We start from the raw sequence: 20,816 nt of genomic DNA on the forward strand, positions 1-20,816 counted from the left end.
TTATATAACCTGATGTCCTATTTAAGCGAAGCAGACAAGATTACGTTCATCTTTCCGGTTCCTGCATCCAATACGGACCATAATAAAACGCCAATTCGTCGTCTTCACGAAAAAACTCCCTTGCATGTTTAAAACCACAGAACTTCGAAAAACCTTGTGGACATATCACAGTAGTTTCATCCTTTTCTTCTTTGCATAACCTTGCACAAAATATTCTTAGAACCTGCCACGAAAGTCTAGGACAAGGAGACAGACCCCCACAGAGCGTCGAACGCAACGTCGAGGAACTATTGCAATACGGAGGGACTTGTGAATGATTTTGTGCATTTTATGCCTCAAGAAACTGGGATGCTCTATTATATACAGTACTGGAGCTGTTGACAACTCAGGGAATTGGAGTTTAAAGGTGACATATATGAGGACCAGCCCATGACTGCATCTAAAATAAAACAGATTTTTAAAATCGATGGTTTGACAGACACATATTTCCTATCAGCTATCAAGCACAGTTGAGTTGGGTGATTATTTTGTTAATGCAATACTGCCAACAACGATTTGGTGAACGGCACGTCAGCATGTGGTCCTAAATATGTGACGGGCGTGTCGCAAAGTTGTTCAGTAAAGACTGAAAATTAACCGGCTTATTAGAAAATCATAAAGCTTATGGTGGATTTAAAACTGGAGCAGGATCAAGAAAGCGAATAATTAACGGAATTAAATCCTTCGATGATAAATGTGAATCTTAAAATATGAAAACTGTATTTTTCAACAAAACACAACATGCATACTGTAGAAATTTGACAATGGCAGTAAAGCAGGAACCTGGCAACAACACGGAACGGTAGATATAATTGAAGTAGAAGAGATTGTTACACATCTGAGGACCTTGGCGAGCACTCCGTAATTTCTACACAAAACATATATTCAGAAACTTAGATGTACTCACAGTTGCAAACATTCGAATAGACAACGTTACAAACCCGTGGTATTTGACGATATAACACGAATTGCAAAGTAGGAAGAGAATGAATCAAAATATTTCTGTCAAGTTAGATCTGGAACTTGATAACTTGGATCAAAGTGTTGACGTCAAAATGTGAAATTGAACGTCAGTCAAAAGGAATGCGTTAAGGTGATCTAGATTGGTGATTTAAGTTAATGATATTTCAATGGAACTGGTAAAAAGAAGGATATTTTCTACTCACTGGGACTCGTTGAAATATTAGATCAGCATGTGGTTCTCCGCGATAGAATGCTCACTTGATACTTATTTTTCCGTTTGTGCTTCCAGAACTTGAAGTCAAGCTTCGAGATCGAGGTTGGGTTATTTACCTTGCCAGGGAAAGTAATATTAATAGCGTACATCAACCATATGTAGTTATTATTGTTTTGCTGATTAGGAGTACCGCTCTCAAGTCCAGCACTTTTTCTTAATTTCAAGTGGACCTTCAGAAGGAGTGCTGAGCCATCTGTGCAGAACTCCTCTGAGCGCCTGTCGCGGGAACACTCATAATCCTGCTAAAAAAGTGTTACTTTTATTTTCTTCCCTGGACAGTGAACGAATAGCGAATCAATTGCATGTCAGTATGGTGTGAGGTTTGAATGTGTAACGTGCAGGTGATGCTGTTCTTATGAATCTGCTGCTTTTAAATTTGTAGCTGGAGCAGAACTCGTGTTTTGGTGGAGCCTCCCTGAGTTGCTGCGATTGATCCTGAATATGTTACATAATCATGTCGCAGTGGGTCGCTGTGTCAAGGGTGAGTGGTTAATATGTTTGATGCTGTGTCCATTGGGAGAGTTGCTTTGTCGGTGATGCTACCTCCTTCACGCAAGTGTTCGTAGCCTCAGGCATACACGCGATTGGAGATTATCGCATGGCGCTCCACCACTCGGCATTGTGGTTTATGGAAAACTCTGGGGAAGAAGATGATGGGCACCTATATCCACTCACTGACCAGCTGACTATAAGAAATTGGAATATAACTGTTCTATTCATTGCTTGCAGCCTGCGACGCCATTTAAGAAGATTATTGCTGACAAAATGTTCACTTTCCTGCAGTATCTCCGCATTCTTCATTCCCGTGATGAAGAAAAACTTTGCGATCACCTCCTTGAAAACGACTCGGCCTCCACAGCTTCCAGGATAAAATAATTCCAAAGAGCGAACACTATTTCAGAGAAGTAATTATACCACGCCCTGTAGTCCGACACTCTCTCATGAGCGGAAAATCTACCCAAACCCTACCCTGTCTGGCCCTCGAAGAATTTTATATGTTTCAAGAATATCACGTGTTATTCTGCTCCACTTCACAGAGTACACAGCAGTTCACTCTTCTTTCATGTTTTATTCCAGCATACAAGGAATCATCCCAGTAAACCTCCTCTGTGTTGATGCCAATGATCACATTACTTTCTGGTGCTGCGTCGATTTTACACTGCAGCGCCCGAGAAATCAAAGCCACTATTGAATTTCCTTCCCGATTAACTTTCGCACCTGAATTCTAGCTTTTCTGGCTGCATAAACACACACCGCCGGTCCAGTCGTCCTGTGACTTGCCGTCTTTTTTCAATTAAATAATAATCGGCCTTGCCATTCCTTCCTCCAAAATAAACAATGTCACATTTTCTCTCGATAAATTCCGTTGCCAAAGTTCTGCCCGCTGATCTAAACTGTTCATATATCCCTGTAAGCTATTTATCTCCTCTTTACAACGAGCATTGCCTCCCACCTTGGTATCAATCGTAAATCTGGATACAGTACACACTGTTCCTTTCTCGAAATAATTCATGCATATAGTGTGAAGTCCTGCGAACCCAGCACTGCTGACTATCGTACTCCAGTGGAGAATGCTCTCCAACCTGAGAATTATTAATGTATCGCTACTACTTGTTTTCTGTTACTCAGCCAATCCTCCATCCACACCGGAAAATTAACTCCAACGCCATCGGATCCGCCGATTCGTCGAAGACTGTGGTGTGGCACTGTGTCAACTGCATTTAAAAATTAAAATATACTTAATCGACTGCTTCTGGTCCATCTGCTCTAGTTGAAGCTGCATCGTAGAACTATAGTGAATTGGTACAACATTATTGCTTCTTCATGAAAGCATGTTAATTCTGCTTAATCCGATTATGACGTTCCAAATGCGCTACTATTCTGTCCTTAATAAGAGAAAGATATTTTTCCCAATAACAAGCCTTAGATTTTAGTTTTCTACTATTATCCCCCTTCTATTTATGAACAAGGGAATCGGAATGGCAGTTTTGAAATCCGTTGTAACAGTTCCAGAATCCAAGGGTTATGCTACAATCACTGTCAATGCATACACGATCTCTGGAACTACCTTCTGCAATATCCTGCAATGCAAACCATTAGGTCCACGGGAGCTGTCAACTTCTAATCACATTGCATTGCCGCAAACGAATTATTAAGTGACGGTGGCTGTTTTTTAATTCCTACTCCATTTTAAAGACTTTACTGATGTTTTTATTACCTCCAAGCATAAAGCGACGCAGACCATTCATTTAGTCCTCGTGTCAATTCCCTGTTCCCAATAATTAATAACCAGTTTCATTCTCTGAGGGTCTTGCACTCCAATTTTAATAATTCTATCGTCCATTTAATGCACGTGTAAGATATCTTATTGTCCGTTTTTAATGTGTCCTGCCGGCTGGACTCCATCACATGTTTTCTCCTCGTGATTAGCCGTTTTGCACATTTTTGTACATTCGGTAATTGCCTGCCTCCACTTGTCTACCTCTAACTTTGGGACCGTATTCGTTTCCGCATGTAACATAGCAGCCTTTGTTTACCTCCTCATTGGGATGGCTTTTTTCTGGCAGTCATGAATTATCTCCCAAAATGGATGCGACTGCTCATCGATTGACTTACCTACGAATCCAACGAACCATTGCAGGTTGTTAAACACCATCCTCATGCTGTCGTTATTTCTATTCATTAGGTGTAACATAGATATTTTAATGCCAATTTTCTGACACTCAAGCTAAGGGCAGCACGGTAGCATGGTGGTTAGCATAAATGCTTCACAGCTCCAGGGTCCCAGGTTCGATTCCCGGCTGGGTCACTGTCTGTGAGGAGTCTGCACGTCCTCCCCGTGTGTGCGTGGGTTTCCTCCGGGTGCTCCGGTTTCCTCCCACAGTCCAAAGATGTGCGGGTTAGGTGGATTGGCCATGCTAAATTGCCCGTAGTGTAATAGTAAGGTTAAGGGGGGGGGGTTGTTGGATTACGGGTATAGGGTGGATACGTGGGTTTGAGTGGGGTGATCATTGCTCGGCACAACATCGAGGGCCGAAGGGCCTGTTCTGTGCTGTACTGTTCTATGTTCTAAGCTGATTGGTAAATTTAATTACACAAGATCATTATTTGTTCGGAGACGTTCGGGCGAAACCATTTATTCAGCCTACCTCTTACACATTGCCAGGTCAAAAATAGACTGATCCTTAGTTCGGTCCATAGCATACAGCTCTAACACCCCATACCGAATGCACTCTGCAGATTCAATCTACTGTCTGTCATTTCAGATTTGATTTGTCCAAACTATATGAAAACTAATGTTTCATTCATTAATGCAGTACTCTTGTTATATTGATTACTTATTTCTTGGTTTTAATTATTTGCTACAGAATGGCCACTGTTCGGAAGCCTCGCACCACGCTACTGCTTCCTTCACTATATGTCGCTTCATGACATATTGACTGCAACAGCTCTGAGCCGAGATCTTCACTCAGAAAAATTATATTCCGTCTCTTCTCAGAAGAGCTACGCCATCATTTTTGCATTCCAGCCTATCCTGAATAAAAACCTGGGCATTGAATTCCAAAGCTTTATCCCTTTGCAACCATGTCTCAGTAATGACTTTCCGATCATACACATTTAACTCTATTTGTACAATAAGTTCATTAAACTTGGATGTTATGCTGTAAGTTGCAGTCATATTAATTTGGTTTCGTCTGCCAATTTCCTCGCTCTAATCATGTCTCCCGGGACAGATCTCAAATATAATATTGTTTTCTGCATTGGTTACACATTTCCCGCCGTGGCATCAAACTGCAAAGATTAGAAGCTATTGTCATTCAGCATGTGGGGGTTCCTCGTCAGTCGCTGCTGTCTGCCGAGACCCTTAATAACTCCATCGTAGTACGTGCCCCGTGGAGACCGCAGAAACTCCATCACCTGATGTCCAGGACACATGTCCAATTCGAAATATGTGACTGAAGGTTTTACTGCTCAGTAATAATTTGATATTTTGATTTGTTTCTCACCCGTAATGTTTTCCTCCGGGCTCGTTCATTTAATTCTCTCAAATATGGAGCCAATCGTATCATTTTCCGTTCGTTCCGTTGAGTTATTTTATTTTAACGTTCGCAACATAAGTTTTGACATGATTTAAAATTCCCAATTTCCAGGGCAACGCTGTGACTTTTACTCCTACTTACGGTTTTATTTTTTTACGCGTTTTCTATCTTAACTTGCTCTTTCTCGGGGTTCCATTGAGTATCATTAGTTTTCCAGGAATACTGTCTAAAAATTATTAATTTATCTGATAAGTTTAGCACGTCTCCCATGCTGCTTGTAAGTGCTCCCCATATTTTAACACATCCAGACTACTCCTAAACCTAGCTTTTTCCCTTCTTTCTTCAAACTTGATCCTTTTTTCTGGAGTGTAGTCCTCTTTCTTCGTCTGCACAAGTATGTCTGTATTATATTTTCCATCTGAAAAATCAACCGCACAGGTCAAGGCAGGAGCGTGCCCTATTCTTTAATTTGTATTTTCTATTTTTGTTTGGACACTCTAGATGTGCCCTCTCCAGGATATCCAGATTTCCTTTGCCACCATTTCTCTTTTTTTCTATTTTTACGGTTTGATTTCCTTATAATTTATGTACTTCATGCAACTAAGACCTGTTAAGCCACCTCCTCCTATCCTTGCATCCCTGAGTGATGTCAAACTCCTCCTTTTTTGCTCGCTCAATGGTCCAATTTGGTCGAAACTTACCCTGATACATTTCGTGTATTGCTACTGCTTTTACTTCCAATTTCTTTATTTTTTTTAATATGACCGGATTTTTATGAATGGTAAGTTACGAACATGACATTTTATCTTGATCATCTGTCCTATCAATGCTGCTAACGGGTTTTAATTTACTGTCTTCCCACTCTACTTCATCACATAAGGCTAGTAAGTGCACTCATCCCCCAACACTCATAACCAAAGTTTCCCATCACTCTAAAGCCTGTCCATCGCCCGGGGTTTTCAATCTGTCCCCAGAACCCGTGTCTCGGGGTTTATTTTGGTTTATAATTTTTCTAAATCCGTTTCCCAGGTCAATCATTGATCTCGTACTACATTTATTTTCCCTTGTCCAATTGGTTTGTGGATATGATTTAACCTGTGTCACGGCATCATTGCGGTAAACCAGTCTCTTAACAATGTTCGTCTAATTTCTCGTCTCCAGGTCATCCAAACATCTTTTAAACTATATACTCCCTCACTAATTGGGACTGTAAAATTGTCACTTCACCACAATCCTGAACATACATTCAGAGTTACATCGTCGTAAGCTAGGTTTTCTCTGCAGTAATTAGTTTGTCATTATCATACCATCCAATCTACAATTACACCTCCCAGGATCAAAATCTATCTTGTGGTCAAAAACTTGAATCATTAGTGTTGCCTGATATTTTACAAAACATTCGTGACAAAACTAAATTCCCCAAATTTCCCTGTGGGACGCAGCATTTCCTCATCGTTGTCGTTGCAAAGGTAGCTTTAAATCACCTGGATACGCTGCATCTGTAATTCTCCTGGTCTTCATATGACTACTCCCCGTTCAAACAATTGGGCTACAAAATGCACGACATCCTTGACATGTTGTTTCCTCATGATCACAATGAATCATTTGAAACTGAGATGCATTAACAACAACCCTCGATCTACCATCCCGTATTCTCAATTCCTTGCTGATTACGTTTCCTCATTTTCTGTCGATAGGTTGCCTATGGATTATCTTAATCCCTCTGTTATTATTTAATCGGGTCAGATGTTTTAATTCCGATACATTTTATATTGCTTCAGGCGCCATGTTTCTCTAATTCAACTGTGTGTTCACCCAAATTCTGAGCGATCTTGTCTTTACCTTTTACATCTTCACAGATTACTTTGCCTGTGGTTTTAGTTGGTATATTCACCCAAACGTCATCTGTGTTATCAATCGGATTTAATATCTTAATTTTTCCTGCAAATAATTGTATTAAATCTTTACCTGCATCAGATTCTCATTTCATGATATCCAAGTAGTTATCCCAATCCAACTTCTGGTCTAATATATTTATTTCCTAACGCTCCTTCCACCATGTATTTCACATTCCAAACGTTCATTTTCCTGCTCGTCACTTTTTTGTGACCATTGAGCGCTAGGATCTTCGTGGAGCCGTACTGTGTGAATTTCAAAAAGTTAGTTTCAAAGTAATTTCCTGAACACAACTCTGACTTCTCCCGAGTAAAACATCTTCTTGTGTTTATGCTGAGACGAATTTACTTCTGAACATACTAATTTATTACCTCATAACACTGATTTAATTTCTGCCTGCCGTGGTAACTTCTAATTGATGTGAACATCGTTTTTGTAAAATACATTTTAAGTACTAGAAGCTCCAAAGGAAATTCATAAATCCTTATCAAAGACACACATGCACTCATTCATCTACCGACATATTGTATCTATACTCTGTAGGGCTTCACATATCCGTATAAACCACACACTAATTTATCTGCCGGGATCTTGGATCTCCATTCTGTAGGGTTTAGGTAAGCTAACAAAAATTGAGACCCCTCCGTTCTGATGCTTATATCTTATCCAGCAGTTTTTGTTCCTCTGTTAATATTTTCCACTCTCGTTCCATTGCTTCATATCTCTTTACCGTGTTCCAGAGCAAGAGGATTACTCTAATTGCCATTTTTTGGATCTCTAACTTCTGTTCCTGGTTGTCCCATTTAGGTGCACTCTGAAATTAAGGATACATACGCTTTCTGGGACATATCCAAGGGGACTAAGGCACTATCTTCCTGTTTTAGTTTAGGGTCGATTGGTTATTGATCTCCAACGGTTCCTCGGCGTCCCTATTTCTCCAGGCTTGCCCACACAATCTGCCTGACTCTAAGGATGAGTTATTTTTTGGCCTCCCTTTACCAGTAATGGATGCAAGATTATTAGTGTTGTCACCAAGATGTCTTGCAGACTTTTTATCAGGGTACGTATCTTCTAGTCTACTGTTTTTCACACCCAGCCTGAGTTTTACGTCCACCCGATTTACAGAATATCTTTTCAAAATGCAATCACACATGACATTACAAACTAAACTTGGCTGGTACAATTTCACTCACACATCGACTGGAAACATCTGACATTCTAGCCTTTGTGCAGGTTGGAAACTTCTAATATTCCAACCATAGTTTGGGAACTAGACACTTTTAATATTCTAGTCCGCACTTCACTTAACTCGTAACTTCTAATATCCTAGCCTCCAAGCTGGGCGCTATGAAGTAAAAAAAAACTCACCACTATGTTTCGAATTCCCCCTGCACCAAAAAGGGTCAATAAGACTTTCTAAATGGTGAACAGAGATTCTCACTCCCTGAATCCTATGCAGACTTAAGTCGGTGCCCTTCGGGTCAATCTATATTTTCAAGTTATCCCCGGGATAACCTATATCGTCTTAGAACATTTCATCTACTTACCACTTAGTAACACGGGTCCCGCGTTGCGAAGTAAGTAAAGTCGATAGTCTAATAACCACTGTTTCAGCTTAAAATTTTAAGTTATTTATGATTATTTTTCTTTTGAAAGATAAAATCAGTCTTTACAATAAAGTAAAACGATCTCGCTTTTGGATTCTCCTGGTTGGTTGTAAAGACGTTCAGGTCTACCTCGAAAACCTCTCTTCACCTTTTGGTTTTCTCCTGATGGATTCTCTGTTGTGCTCGTTCTGTGTCCTATCCTTCCCATGACCGAGGGCAGCATTGAGAGCTGACTCTGCTGGCTGTTACCGATTTATGGTCAATATTTTCCTTACCACAGTTATTAAGTTTATATGACATAATCGTAAAGTAACTTTGTTTTGCTCTTGATTGTTCAAGGTAACTTTAATCTGAATTATTTCAAACACGACGATGTATACACGTTGAGCATGACTTTATCTAATCGTACGTTGATTACATTTGATTCCTTTCTACCTTTCAGAAGAGCTTTGATCTGAGGAGGATTATGCTTCCTGTCACTTCTAAAGTTGTTTTATTACCAAATAGTGCCCTTAGCTTGTCAGACCTCTGGTCCCGATTTGGGGTTAATCTGTGCTCTCGTGGACACGTCGTCTCCGGCTTCCCATATTCAACTGGTGTCAGCAGGATTTCACACGTACACATGTGCCACCTAATTAGATGAGGATCCTAGCAATTCTTTTTCAGCTGCTTACTAAAATAATTAACTTCAAATTAAGTGCGAAATATTGTTTCCTTTAATGTAAATAAAACTTCAATCATCTTGGAAAGACAGACATTAGTTTTACAGCTTGAGTAGACACAAGCTGTTTTCTCAACGCCTGTTTGATAAAGGCTATGTGCATTTTAAAACCTTCTTTCGCAGCTGTTGTTAACCCTTCTTGGGATTTTCCCTACATTTTCTCATGTACCCTTAGGTCAGATTTTCCCAGACTCCCATGTTTCATGTGACATCTTTTCCCATTTTTACTTCACACACCTCATTGAATAAAGATTGGTGACAGAACGCAACAAATGCCTAACTTGTTCCAAAATATTAATCTCATTCTAGCATAATATTGCGAACTTTCGTTTTCATCAGAACACTGCATACTGTCTCTCTCTTCCGTTAATTAGCAAAACCTTTTGAATTATCCTGTTCTCAGTGGAATTTGGTCTATTAATGACTTTGGCAATTAATGTAATGGATGCTTCTGTGATGCATGTATAGGTTTTAGCAAAGGTCTGTCCCGGATTAGCATATGCAGGTTTCTCGAGTTCGAGAGTGGCTTGCATATCTGGGGACAACGTGAAAGGAAACTACAGACATCCGTTAATTTTAGATTGGTAATATGTCATTCAGCACATGAAATCGACACCGTCACAAGTTAACTGATATGGAACTCCTGCAATGATTTAACCGACATTTGAAAAAGATAGGACATGCTCGCAGTATAAACATATGCTCGCATTGATTCACATGGTCGCAGATAGACAGGAACATATACACAACCATGCACCCACACACACACTAACATGCACACGTGCAATCACTCGAACACTTTCATTCATCGGCACACACGCTCTGACACACGCACAGTAATAGCGGAATTCAAAGTAACGGATGTGCACTGTTGTATCAATTAATAAAGCAAAAATTGGCTCACAATTCCCTGGATGAAAGACTAATGTGACTAATCTTCAATATTTTATCAAGAGGAAAAAACAGAAGAAAAAGGTGAGTCCGAAGCACTAGTTAATGATGTTGCTCACAATATGAATTATGGTTTTACTTGAGGGACATAGAACATAGAACATAGAACAGTACAGCACAGAACAGGCCCTTCGGCCCTCGATGTTGTACCGAGCAATGATCACCCTACTTAAACCCACGTAACCCGTATACCCGTAACCCAACAATCCCCCCATTAACCTTACACTACGGGCAATTTAGCATGGCCAATCCACCTAACCTGCACATCTTTGGACTGTGGGAGGAAACCGGAGCACCCGGAGGAAACCCACGCACACACGGGGAGGACGTGCAGACTCCACACAGACAGTGACCCAGCCGGGAATCGAATCTGGGACCCTGGAGCTGTGAAGCATTGATGCTAACCACCATGCTACCGTGAGGCCCCGCGACTTTCGGATTTGAAGGTAACTTGCCTTTGTAGAGCTCATTGTTCTTCCAGAGCCTGAATTTGGTTACTCTCCAGTGCTCCATAAGTTAAAATGTTACTTTACGTTAACAATTTCACTTGTTGCATGCTTCGGCAATTTGGCTGCTGGGGAAGTTTTATATCAGTGCACGTAAACTGTTTCAATCTCTTTTAGCGTACTCGGCAATTCACTTCAGGACCATTCTAAAGGGAGGTTATTTTGGATCTGTCTGCTTTGGGTACGTTGCCCTTGCTGTGCTGCTGATCGCAAACTTTGATCATTGCATTAAATGTAGTATGGGATGATGTGCAAAGGGACCGGATGGTGACTGTCCTCTCCACTTATGCTCTCTAGCTAAACAAAAAGCGAAAATACATCCTGTCAGCAAATACGCCCAATTTGACAGGAACGGTTAACAAGAATAGGATAGGATAATGTCTGTATTTGGGGAAATATAGGATACATTTCCTTAAAAAAAAGTATTGAACCACACATGCCAAATATCGTGAGAGGCGGAGAGATGTATGGGGGTGCTGGCGCGGGAATTTAGGGCAGGCTCGTAGAAGTTAATTCAGTGTTTGGGAGGTGAAAGCTCTTTACGGCAGCCAAATATTAAGTAGGACGGACGGGCAACATATTGCAAGCTGAAGAAGCAAGAAAGCTTCTACTTCAACTGGAGCTTCTGATGAGGGATATCTGCGGAAATACATCCAGTCGGAGCAGCTGAAACGCATCTTGACTAAGAGAACTCAAATAAATTTGCGGCCGCGCCATGTTTCCTGACGCCATCGAATCATAAATTCCAGACAGTGCTCAAGGAGGCCATTCGGCTCATCGAGTCTGCACCAGCCCTCCGAAACGGCACCGCACTTGGCCCACTCCCCCACTTTATCGCCGAAACCCAACCAAACGTTATGATAGGAAGGGACAATTTAGCGATTCGCCTGACCAGCGCATCTTTGGGCTGTGGGAGGCAACCGAAGTATCTGAATGAAGCGCACACATACACTGAGAGAATGTGAAAAATCCACACAGACATGTGCCAAAGGTTGGGATTTAATACGAGTTGCTGGCGCTGTGAGGCAGCAGGCGAACTGTGACACTGTGAAGCCAAATCCACATCCAGTAAGTCGCTTAGAAATGTTTGGTGCCTATCATTGTTGCATCTGCCGTTTAATGTGCTGCTGTGGTTTATTAGACCTCAATATTCCGATGAATATGTTGTTATACCATGTTAATTCGGAATGGAATTCTTCGGTGAACATTGTAAAAGTTAACATTTTTGTCCATGAAAGAATAGTAAAATATAAACACAACCATATTTTGTTCCATCCTATCCTGTGCTCGATGACAAAATCATACACAAGCATCATCACCAATCTAGCGCCTAGTAGAGAGTATCAGAATTATACTCACACTTTCAACTGTCTGCCCGCTGCTGGAGAATTTCAGAATTGTATTCCACCAAAGTCTGCAATAGCATGGCATGGCATACCGCCTACTCTCCCATTACCACCAACCCAAGTTATCAATCATGGTTCGCTGAAGAGCACTAGAGAACATTCGAGGAGCAACACCAGGCATAACAAGAAATGAGGATTGAGCCTGGTGAATTTACAACACATGACTATTTTTGTGCAACCAGCATAAGAGGTAATACTTGAAATGCTTTCATAACGAACAAATTAGATATAAAATACGCAGTCCCGCCACATGAAGCCTTGAATGGTGGTGGACAATCAAACTACTAACTGGAGGAAGAGGTTCCACAAATTTGCGCATCCTCAATGATGGCGGAGTGCAGATCATTTGTGCAAACGTCAACACTGAGGCATACTCTGCAACTTTCACACCGAAGTGCCGTTTGGATGAATAGTTTCGCTCTCCGCCAGACGTACCCAGCATCAGTGATGTCAGTCTTCAGCCAATGCGATCCACTCTACGTGATATCAAGAAACAACTGAAGGCATTTGGAAATACAAAGGCTATGGGCCGTGACAATATTCCTGCAATAGTACCGACGAATTGTGCTCCCGAATTTATCGCACCGCAAGCAAAACTGTTCCGTACAACTGAAACACTTGTATTTGTCCAGCACTGTGGAAAGTTGCCCAAAAATTACACAAGTAAAATGACAAATCGGTTCCAGCCAATTACCATCCTATCAGTCTACTCATCGGCGGCATCGACGTGATGGAACAAATCTTCATCAGATTTCCCAAGCAACACCTACTAACCAGTAAGCTGCTCATGGACGCTCAGTTTGCGTTGCGCCAGGATGACTCCAATCTTGACCTCATTCCAGCCTCGGTTCAATCATGGACAAAAGAGCTGAATGCCAAAGGCGAGGTGAGACTGGCTAACCTTGATGCCAAGGCAGAATTTGCATGACTACAGCATCACGGAGTTCAACTGGAGTTATTGGGAATCAGGGGGAAATCTTTCCACCGGTTGAAATCATTCCTGTCACAAACGATCATGGCTGTTATGGTTGCAGAGCAATCATCTGCAATCCAGGAATTCACTGCAGGAGTTCCTCAGGATGGTCCAACTATCTGCAGCTGCTTCATGAGTGCCTTCCATCCCTTCATAAAGTCAGACGTGGGATGTTCGCAGATGATTTCACAATGTCCAGCAACATTTGTCACTCCTCCGTTAACGAGGCTGTCCATGAAAGAATGCAGCATAACCTGGATAATATCTAGGTTTGCGCTGACAAGTGGCAAAGTACAATTGTGCCAAGCAAGTGCCTGACAATGTCCATCTCCTGCAAGAGAGGATCTAACTATCGTCCCTTGACGACCAGCTACATTACGATCGCTAAATCCTCCACAATCATCCTGTGTTGGGGTTACCATTGAACAGAAATTGAACAGGACTTGCCAGTTTAATACTGTAATTACTGGGGCAGGTCAAAGTCTGGGTGTCTTATGGCGATTAAGTCGCTACCTGACAACCAAAGACTCCACCATCTACAATGCAGAAGACAGGGGCGTAATGGAATACGTTCCATTTGCTTGGAAGAATGCAGCTGCAAAAACACTTCAGAAGATCAGCACATTTCATGAAAAAGCTACCGGCTTGACTACTGCCTCTTCCACAAATATTCAAATATTCCACCACCGACGAACAATTGCAGTCTTGTGTAGAGTGTTCACAATTACACACATATGTTAATGAACCTGCTTCTGCTGGAGAATTTCAGAATCATGCACGCACCTTCACCGAGTGAAGAACGTCTGTATCGCAGACAAACACATTTCACAATCTACTCGCGAGTGGACAATGTTAAAATCACACAAACACCATTCCCAATCTACTCATTGGTGAATAATTTCAGACTATCTCTCTCTCACACACACATATACACGTACCAATCTGCCTGTATGACTGAATCACACGCACGCTCCTTTTCAAATCGACCCTTCAGTCGAGAATGTAAAAATTGCATGTACAAATTTACCAGTGGACCACTACTGGATACTGCCAGGATGACAGGCACACCTTGACCAATCTCCAAACTGACGAATAATTTGTTAAGCAGTGGAACATTTGACGATGTGTTCTGTGTACATTACGGGAATGTTACCTGTCGTCTACCTTAAATAAGAGCAATTGTTAATTTTGGATTAACAATTTAGAATATCCATTCCCGTGCAATATAGTTGATTTAAAGGAGGTCGATCTTGATTTACTGGAACGGATTATAGCTTGTTAAATGCGCTTCACAGATGCCAAAGAGGGGATACCAGATCATGCAGTGAAAAGTAGGTGAAATACATTTTTAAATAGAAATTTAGTGTGCCGAATTCATTTTTTCCAATTAAGTGGAAATCTGTGTGGCCTGTCCCTGCACATCTTTGGGCTGAGGGGGCGAGGTCCACACAGACAGGGGGATAATGTGTGAAAGACATATTTTTAAAAATGGTTGGCGATGGAGCGGATTGACACCGGAAAGTGCTGTAGGATAGTGTTGCAACTTCTAAACGTTGGCTCAGGAGAGGGATAACGTCAGTAGTTCGAAGAGAGGAACCAGTTAATTCAGTATAATACAATGAGCCAGAACCAAAACAGTGCAGTAATCACGGTTGCCTGACATGACGGGAAATAACGAGGAAGGATGCATTGCAAGGGCATGACAGACAAACGAGTAAGAGTATTCGCGGCATGACTCCGTGTATTTTCACATAGGCTCCATTTGAGGAGAGACTCCCGATGTCCTTTATGTGTTATACGAGTATTTCGCAGTCCAAGCGGAGAATGTTTAATTTGCGATGACAGAGCTGATGTAGCTTCCGCCTTTTCCCAAACAGCGGCAATTTTCTTCATGGACATAACCCGGCCATATTTATTCAAGCAAGTTCTCTCAAAATTCAGTTGTGTTCAGCGAATGGGCGACACACAAGGACTTCCGCTTGCCATTGAATCTACAAGTAATCCTGGTCCTAATGATGTACTGATGATGCCCATAGGGAGATTGGAGGCAGTCCATGCAAGCGATTTCTTAATATTCAGTCCAATAGGATTACAGGGACGGAGCTTGAAATTCAGGCGTGACATAGATAAAAACTAATCAGTATGCATATTATGCATTTCTGACCAACCTGTCAGAACGTAGACATAGAACATACAGTGCAGAAGGAGGGCATTCGGCCCATCGAGTCTGTGCCCTCACTTCAACCCTATTCCCTTAACCCAATGACCCTTCATGAACTTTTTAGACAATGAGGGCATTTTATGATGGCCAATCCACCTAACCAGCACGTGTTTGGACTGTGGGAGGAAACAGAGCACCCAGCGGAAACCGACGCAGACACGTGTGGAACTTGCGGACTCCACACAGACAGGGAATGGAACCTGGGACCCTGGCGCTGTGAAGCCATAGTGCTAACCACTATGCTACCGTGCAGCAACACGTGTTGACGTTAGTATGGAATTGTTTACACTGAAGCTTATTAGGAAGACATGCGAATAGCAGTCGTCAGTGCAGTCAGACGATCCTCTTCATTATCCGTTTTGATCAATTTTAACTCCCACGTTAGGGCAGCACGGTGGCCTAGTGGTTAGCACAACCGCCTCACGGCGCTGAGATCCCAGGTTCGATCCCGCCTCTGGGTCACTGTCCGTGTGGAGTTTGCACATTCTCCCCGTGTCTGCGTGGGGTTCGCCCCCACAACCCAAAAAAAACGTGCAAGCTAGATGGATTGGCCATGCTAAATTGCCCCTTAATTGGAAAAATGATTGGGTACACTAAATTTATTTAAAAAATAAAATTAACTCCCACGAACCGCCTTTAATACATAAGAACATAAGAGCAAGAAGCAGGAGGAGGCCATCTGGCCCCTCGAGCCTGCTCCGGCATTTCATTCAATGAGATCATGGCTGATCTTTTGTGGACACAGCTCCAATTTCCGGCCCGAACACCAAAACCCATAATCCCTTTATTGTTCAAACAGCTATCTATCTTTAGATTAAAAACATTTAATGAAGGATCATCAACTGCTTCACTGGGCAAGGAATTCCATAGATTCACAACCCTTTGGGTGAAGAGGTTCCTCCTAAACTCAGTCCTAAATCTAATTCCCCTTATTTTGAGGCTATGCCCACTAGTTCTGCTTTCACCCGCCAGTGGAAACAACCTGCCCACATCTATCCTATCTATTCCCTTTATAATTTTAAATGTTTCTATAAGATCCCCCCCTCATCCTTCTAAATTCCAACGAGTACAGTCCCAGTCTACGCAACCTCTCCTAGTAATCCAACCCCTTCAGCTCTGGGATTTTTCTCGTGAATCTCCTCTGCACACCCTCCACTGCCTGTACGCCCTTTCTCAAGTAAGGAGACCGAAACTGAACACAATACTCCAGGTGTGGCCTCACTAACACCTTGTACAGTTGCAGCATAACCTCCCGAGTCTTAAATTCCATCCCTCTGGCAATGAAGGACAAAATTCCATTTGCCTTCTTAATCGCCTGTTGCACCTGTAAACCAACTTTCTGTGACTCATGCACTAGCACACCCAGGTCTCTCTGCACAGCAGCATGCTTTAATATTTTATTGTTTAAATAATAATCCCGTTTACTGTTATTCCTACCAAAATGGATAACCTCACATTTGTCAACATTGTATTCCATCTGCCAGACACTTGTCTATTCACACTGGTCCTATCCAAATCCCTCTGCAGACTTCCAGTGTCCTCTGCACTTTTCGCTTTACCACTCATCTTAGTGTAATCTGCAAATTTGGACACATTTCCCTTGGTCCTCAACTCCAAATCATCTATATAAATTGTAAACAATTGTGGGCCCAACACTGAACCCTGAGGTACACCACTGGCTACTGAATTCCAACCAGATAAGCACCCATTAATCCCCACTCTTTGCTTTCTATTAATTAACCAATCCTCTATCCATGCTACTATTTTACCCTTAAAGCCATGCATCTTTCTCTTATGCAGCAACCTTTTGTGTGGCACCTCGTCAAAGGCGTTCTGTCAATCCAGATATATCACGTCCATTGGCTCTCCGTTATCTACTGCACTGGTAATGTCCTCAAATAATTCCAATAAAATAGTTAGGCACGGCCTGCCCTTTATGAACCGATGCTGCGTCTGCCCAATGGAACAATTTCTAGCCAGATGCCTCGCTATTTCTTCCTTGATGATAGATTCCAGCATCTTCCCTACTACCGACGTTAAGCTCACTGGCCTATAATACCATGTACATGGCAACTGGGGATGCGCATTAAATGCTGGTCCAGCCAGGATTAATTGGACCAAAATACCTCTAACTTAATGCACTCTTTAAAATAATTTCACGTTGTGAATTTACATTTCACTTCAATGTCTTTACATGCTTATGGTCGCAGACATTGCTACTCCGACGTCCTTCTTGTAAGAAATGTCCACTCGTATGGGGCAACACGATTCCAACTGTCTGTCCGATTCTTTGGGTAACGTAGAAGCCAAAATATTTTCTTTGGCTGCAGCAAATTAATTACTGCATTGAAAGACGTAAATTGCATGACTCTTTAATTAACATATACACAATGTGCTTCATGCCAGGAGCAAATTAGAACCTCATATCCCACATTTAGATATCTTAAAGGTGAATGAGCTGCAAAACGTTGAGGAATGCAATCCTGACTGTTTCCAGATGAAAGATTCGATTCCAAATTGGCCCGTAACTCTCGGCTACGGTTCCAGTTTAAATATGGTGAAACCTGGACAAATGATGTGTTGGGATTGGGTAGTTAAGAGCGATCAAGGAGAGACTTCCGGTCGGCGAGCGGAGCGTTCGCACAGAAAGGGGCTCCCGCATTGCAACAATGTCGGGGCCTTTTTCTCCGCAGCGGGAACAACAGGGAAGGAGAAGATCCCCCCCCCCCCCACGGCATCAGAGAGCAGAGCAGGAGCGGAGAGGCAGCGGCCAGGACCGAAGCGGGGCTCACACTGCGGAGAGGGCAGGGCATGGAGGAGCGACCAACGACGTAACCACCCACACGGGGAGAGCGCGGGGTGCGACGAGCGGCGGACCAGACGTAGCAGCGGGGACAGCAACGGGGACCGAACCAACCCCACCACAACCGGTATTGACCACCACGACGCAGGACAAAAGGAACTCCGATCAGAAGCCTCTCTCTCTCTCTCTCTACCCTGGGTGAGTGAGGGAAAAGGAAGAAAAAAATAACTTTTACAAAAACGAAACTCAAAAGAAAACTGTTAAAGAGAGGGGAGGGGGAAATATATTATTTTCTCTCTTTTCTCACCCAAAACAAGCCCACATTAGAGGAGTTTTATCAAACAAAAAAAATAAAGTCGTAAAGGAAAGAAGGGAGGAGAGAAGAAAAAGGGAAGAAACAAAAAAAATAGGGTGCGGAAATGGGCGGAAAAGGAAAACAAGGGTAGAAGAAAGGAAGAAAGGGGAGGGGAGAAAAAGTGCCAGAAGGGAGCCAAAGGAGAGGGAGAAGGGGAACCAGAGGCAGACGGGTCAATGGACGCGCCACCTGATGCGAGCGAATCACCACACGAGGCGACAGAACAGAAGTATCGCCGCATCAGAGCTGTACAGATAGGTGCCCTCTCCCCCTGGGCCAGGGGGGAGCTGGGACTGGAAGGCAACATTTGCGAGGCGCTGAGGGAGCATCATCAGGTAAACAAGGCAGAGGCAAAGACAGACATAGAGTCCGCAGTGCAGGCAGCAGTAACCAGAGCCATGTCAGGGATGCAGCATGTCCTGCCAATACTAGAGGAGAAACTGGATGCCCAAGGGGAGAAACTGGAAGCCCAGGAGGCGACCAATAAGGAGCTGGAGAAAGCAGTGACTGACGTGAGCGACCGGATCTCGGCCCTGGAGAGAGAGGTGACGAGACTGGGCGCAACACAGGGGAGCATTAAGGGCAGAGTCTACGTCCAGGAAAACAGCTCGAGAAGGCAAAATGTCAGGATAGTGGGCCTTCCAGAGGGGATCGAGTATAGAAACCCCACAGCATACGTGGCTGAGTTGCTGGGAAACGTAGTGAGGAGGGAAACTTTCCCCAACCCTGCTGATACGGACAGAGCACATCGGTTGCTGCGCCCGAAGCCCAAGGCAGGGGATCACCTGCGAGCAGTCATAGCTGAACTGCACCAGTACCAGGATAGGGAGACAATCCTGTGCTGGAGCAGGGAAAATAGAGCCTGCAAATGGGAAGCACACGCCATTCGAATTTATGATTATATTGGGACAGATATAGCCAGGAGACGGGTGAGTTCAACAGAGCAAAATCATCTGTTCACAGGAGCAAAGTGCTTTTTGGTATGCTGTACTGAGCGAAACTCTGGGTCACACACCAAAACAGGTAATACTTCTTGACAGCCCCCGCTGAGGCAAACAAGATTGTCGAGGAGCATGGGCTGGAAAACCTAAAGCGAGGGTACGGACGAGGGTCCCCTGACAAGGGGCAACGACACGCCGACGGGGGGTGGGGGGGGTGGGGGGGGCGGTGGGGGGGTGAGGCAATTCCAACCCCCCCCCCCCGCCCCGCCCCCGCCACGGCAAGAACACTCTGAACAAAGAGAAAACCACTGCCCGAGGGACTGCTCCAGGTGGGAGGCCAGCCCCCAGCACGAGGGAATGAGAGAAATAGAGAAGGGAGAGCAAGCGAGAGGGGTCCAGTATAAGATGGGGGAAGAGTGGGCAGAAAACCGTAGAGGCGAGGCAGGAGAGAAGCGAGACAGTAAATCCCGAGAGGGGGGCCACCGCACTTGCAGGAAAGCTAGCGCCGGGGGCACGCAACAAAGCAGGGCCACAGCGCGCCCCGATGAGGGGGGAAGGCGCCAGGCAGGGGATGGTGGGAACACCCATCAGAGTCGGAATAGGAAACGGGGACAGGAACAGGGGAACGAGGAGCAAAGGAGGGGTATACGGGGGAGGAGGGAATCCGGAGAGACCGGGTGCGGGGATACACAGGAAGCGAGAGACCGGGGAGGGGGGGATGCAGGGTAAGGAGGGACAAAAGAGGCAGGAAAAGGAACAGGGCTGCAAAGTGCCACAACCAACGGCTCGAAACAAGGAACTGCTGCAAGCACCCACCCAGAACGGTCTCTGGGCGAAGGGATACCCCAGAGTGCAGGGGACCGTCCATCAGTTAAGTATGGTTAATCCCACAGGAGCGAGGGGGCACAGGCCCCACACCAGGATATTCACCTGGAATGTAAGAGGACCTAACGACCCGGTGATGAGATCCAGAGTCCTCACCAACCTAAGAAATATGAGGGCCAACATAGTCCTCCTCCAGGAGACACAGCTGAAAGAGCAGGGCCGACTGCGAGTAATAAAGGGCTGGGTAGGATAGACCTACCATTCCTGCTATGGGACAAGGGCCAGGGGGGGTGGT

General features: G+C 43.7%; 1 protein-coding gene across 1 annotated transcript in view; it reads left to right on the plus strand.

Moving 5' to 3' along the window:
* Nucleotides 1-20,816, plus strand: part of LOC119974297 (E3 ubiquitin-protein ligase TRIM39-like) — a 99,689-nt gene that overhangs the window by 42,581 nt on the left and 36,292 nt on the right. Inside the window, exons 6-7 of the mRNA XM_038813069.1 lie at nucleotides 1,292-1,318; nucleotides 10,495-10,515. Coding sequence (XP_038668997.1) covers nucleotides 1,292-1,318; nucleotides 10,495-10,515 — 48 coding nt within the window. The remainder of the gene's footprint in view (nucleotides 1-1,291; nucleotides 1,319-10,494; nucleotides 10,516-20,816) is intronic.

This window comes from Scyliorhinus canicula, chromosome 12 (assembly GCF_902713615.1).
Source record: "Scyliorhinus canicula chromosome 12, sScyCan1.1, whole genome shotgun sequence".
In the NCBI taxonomy this organism is placed as follows: Eukaryota; Metazoa; Chordata; class Chondrichthyes; order Carcharhiniformes; family Scyliorhinidae; genus Scyliorhinus; species Scyliorhinus canicula.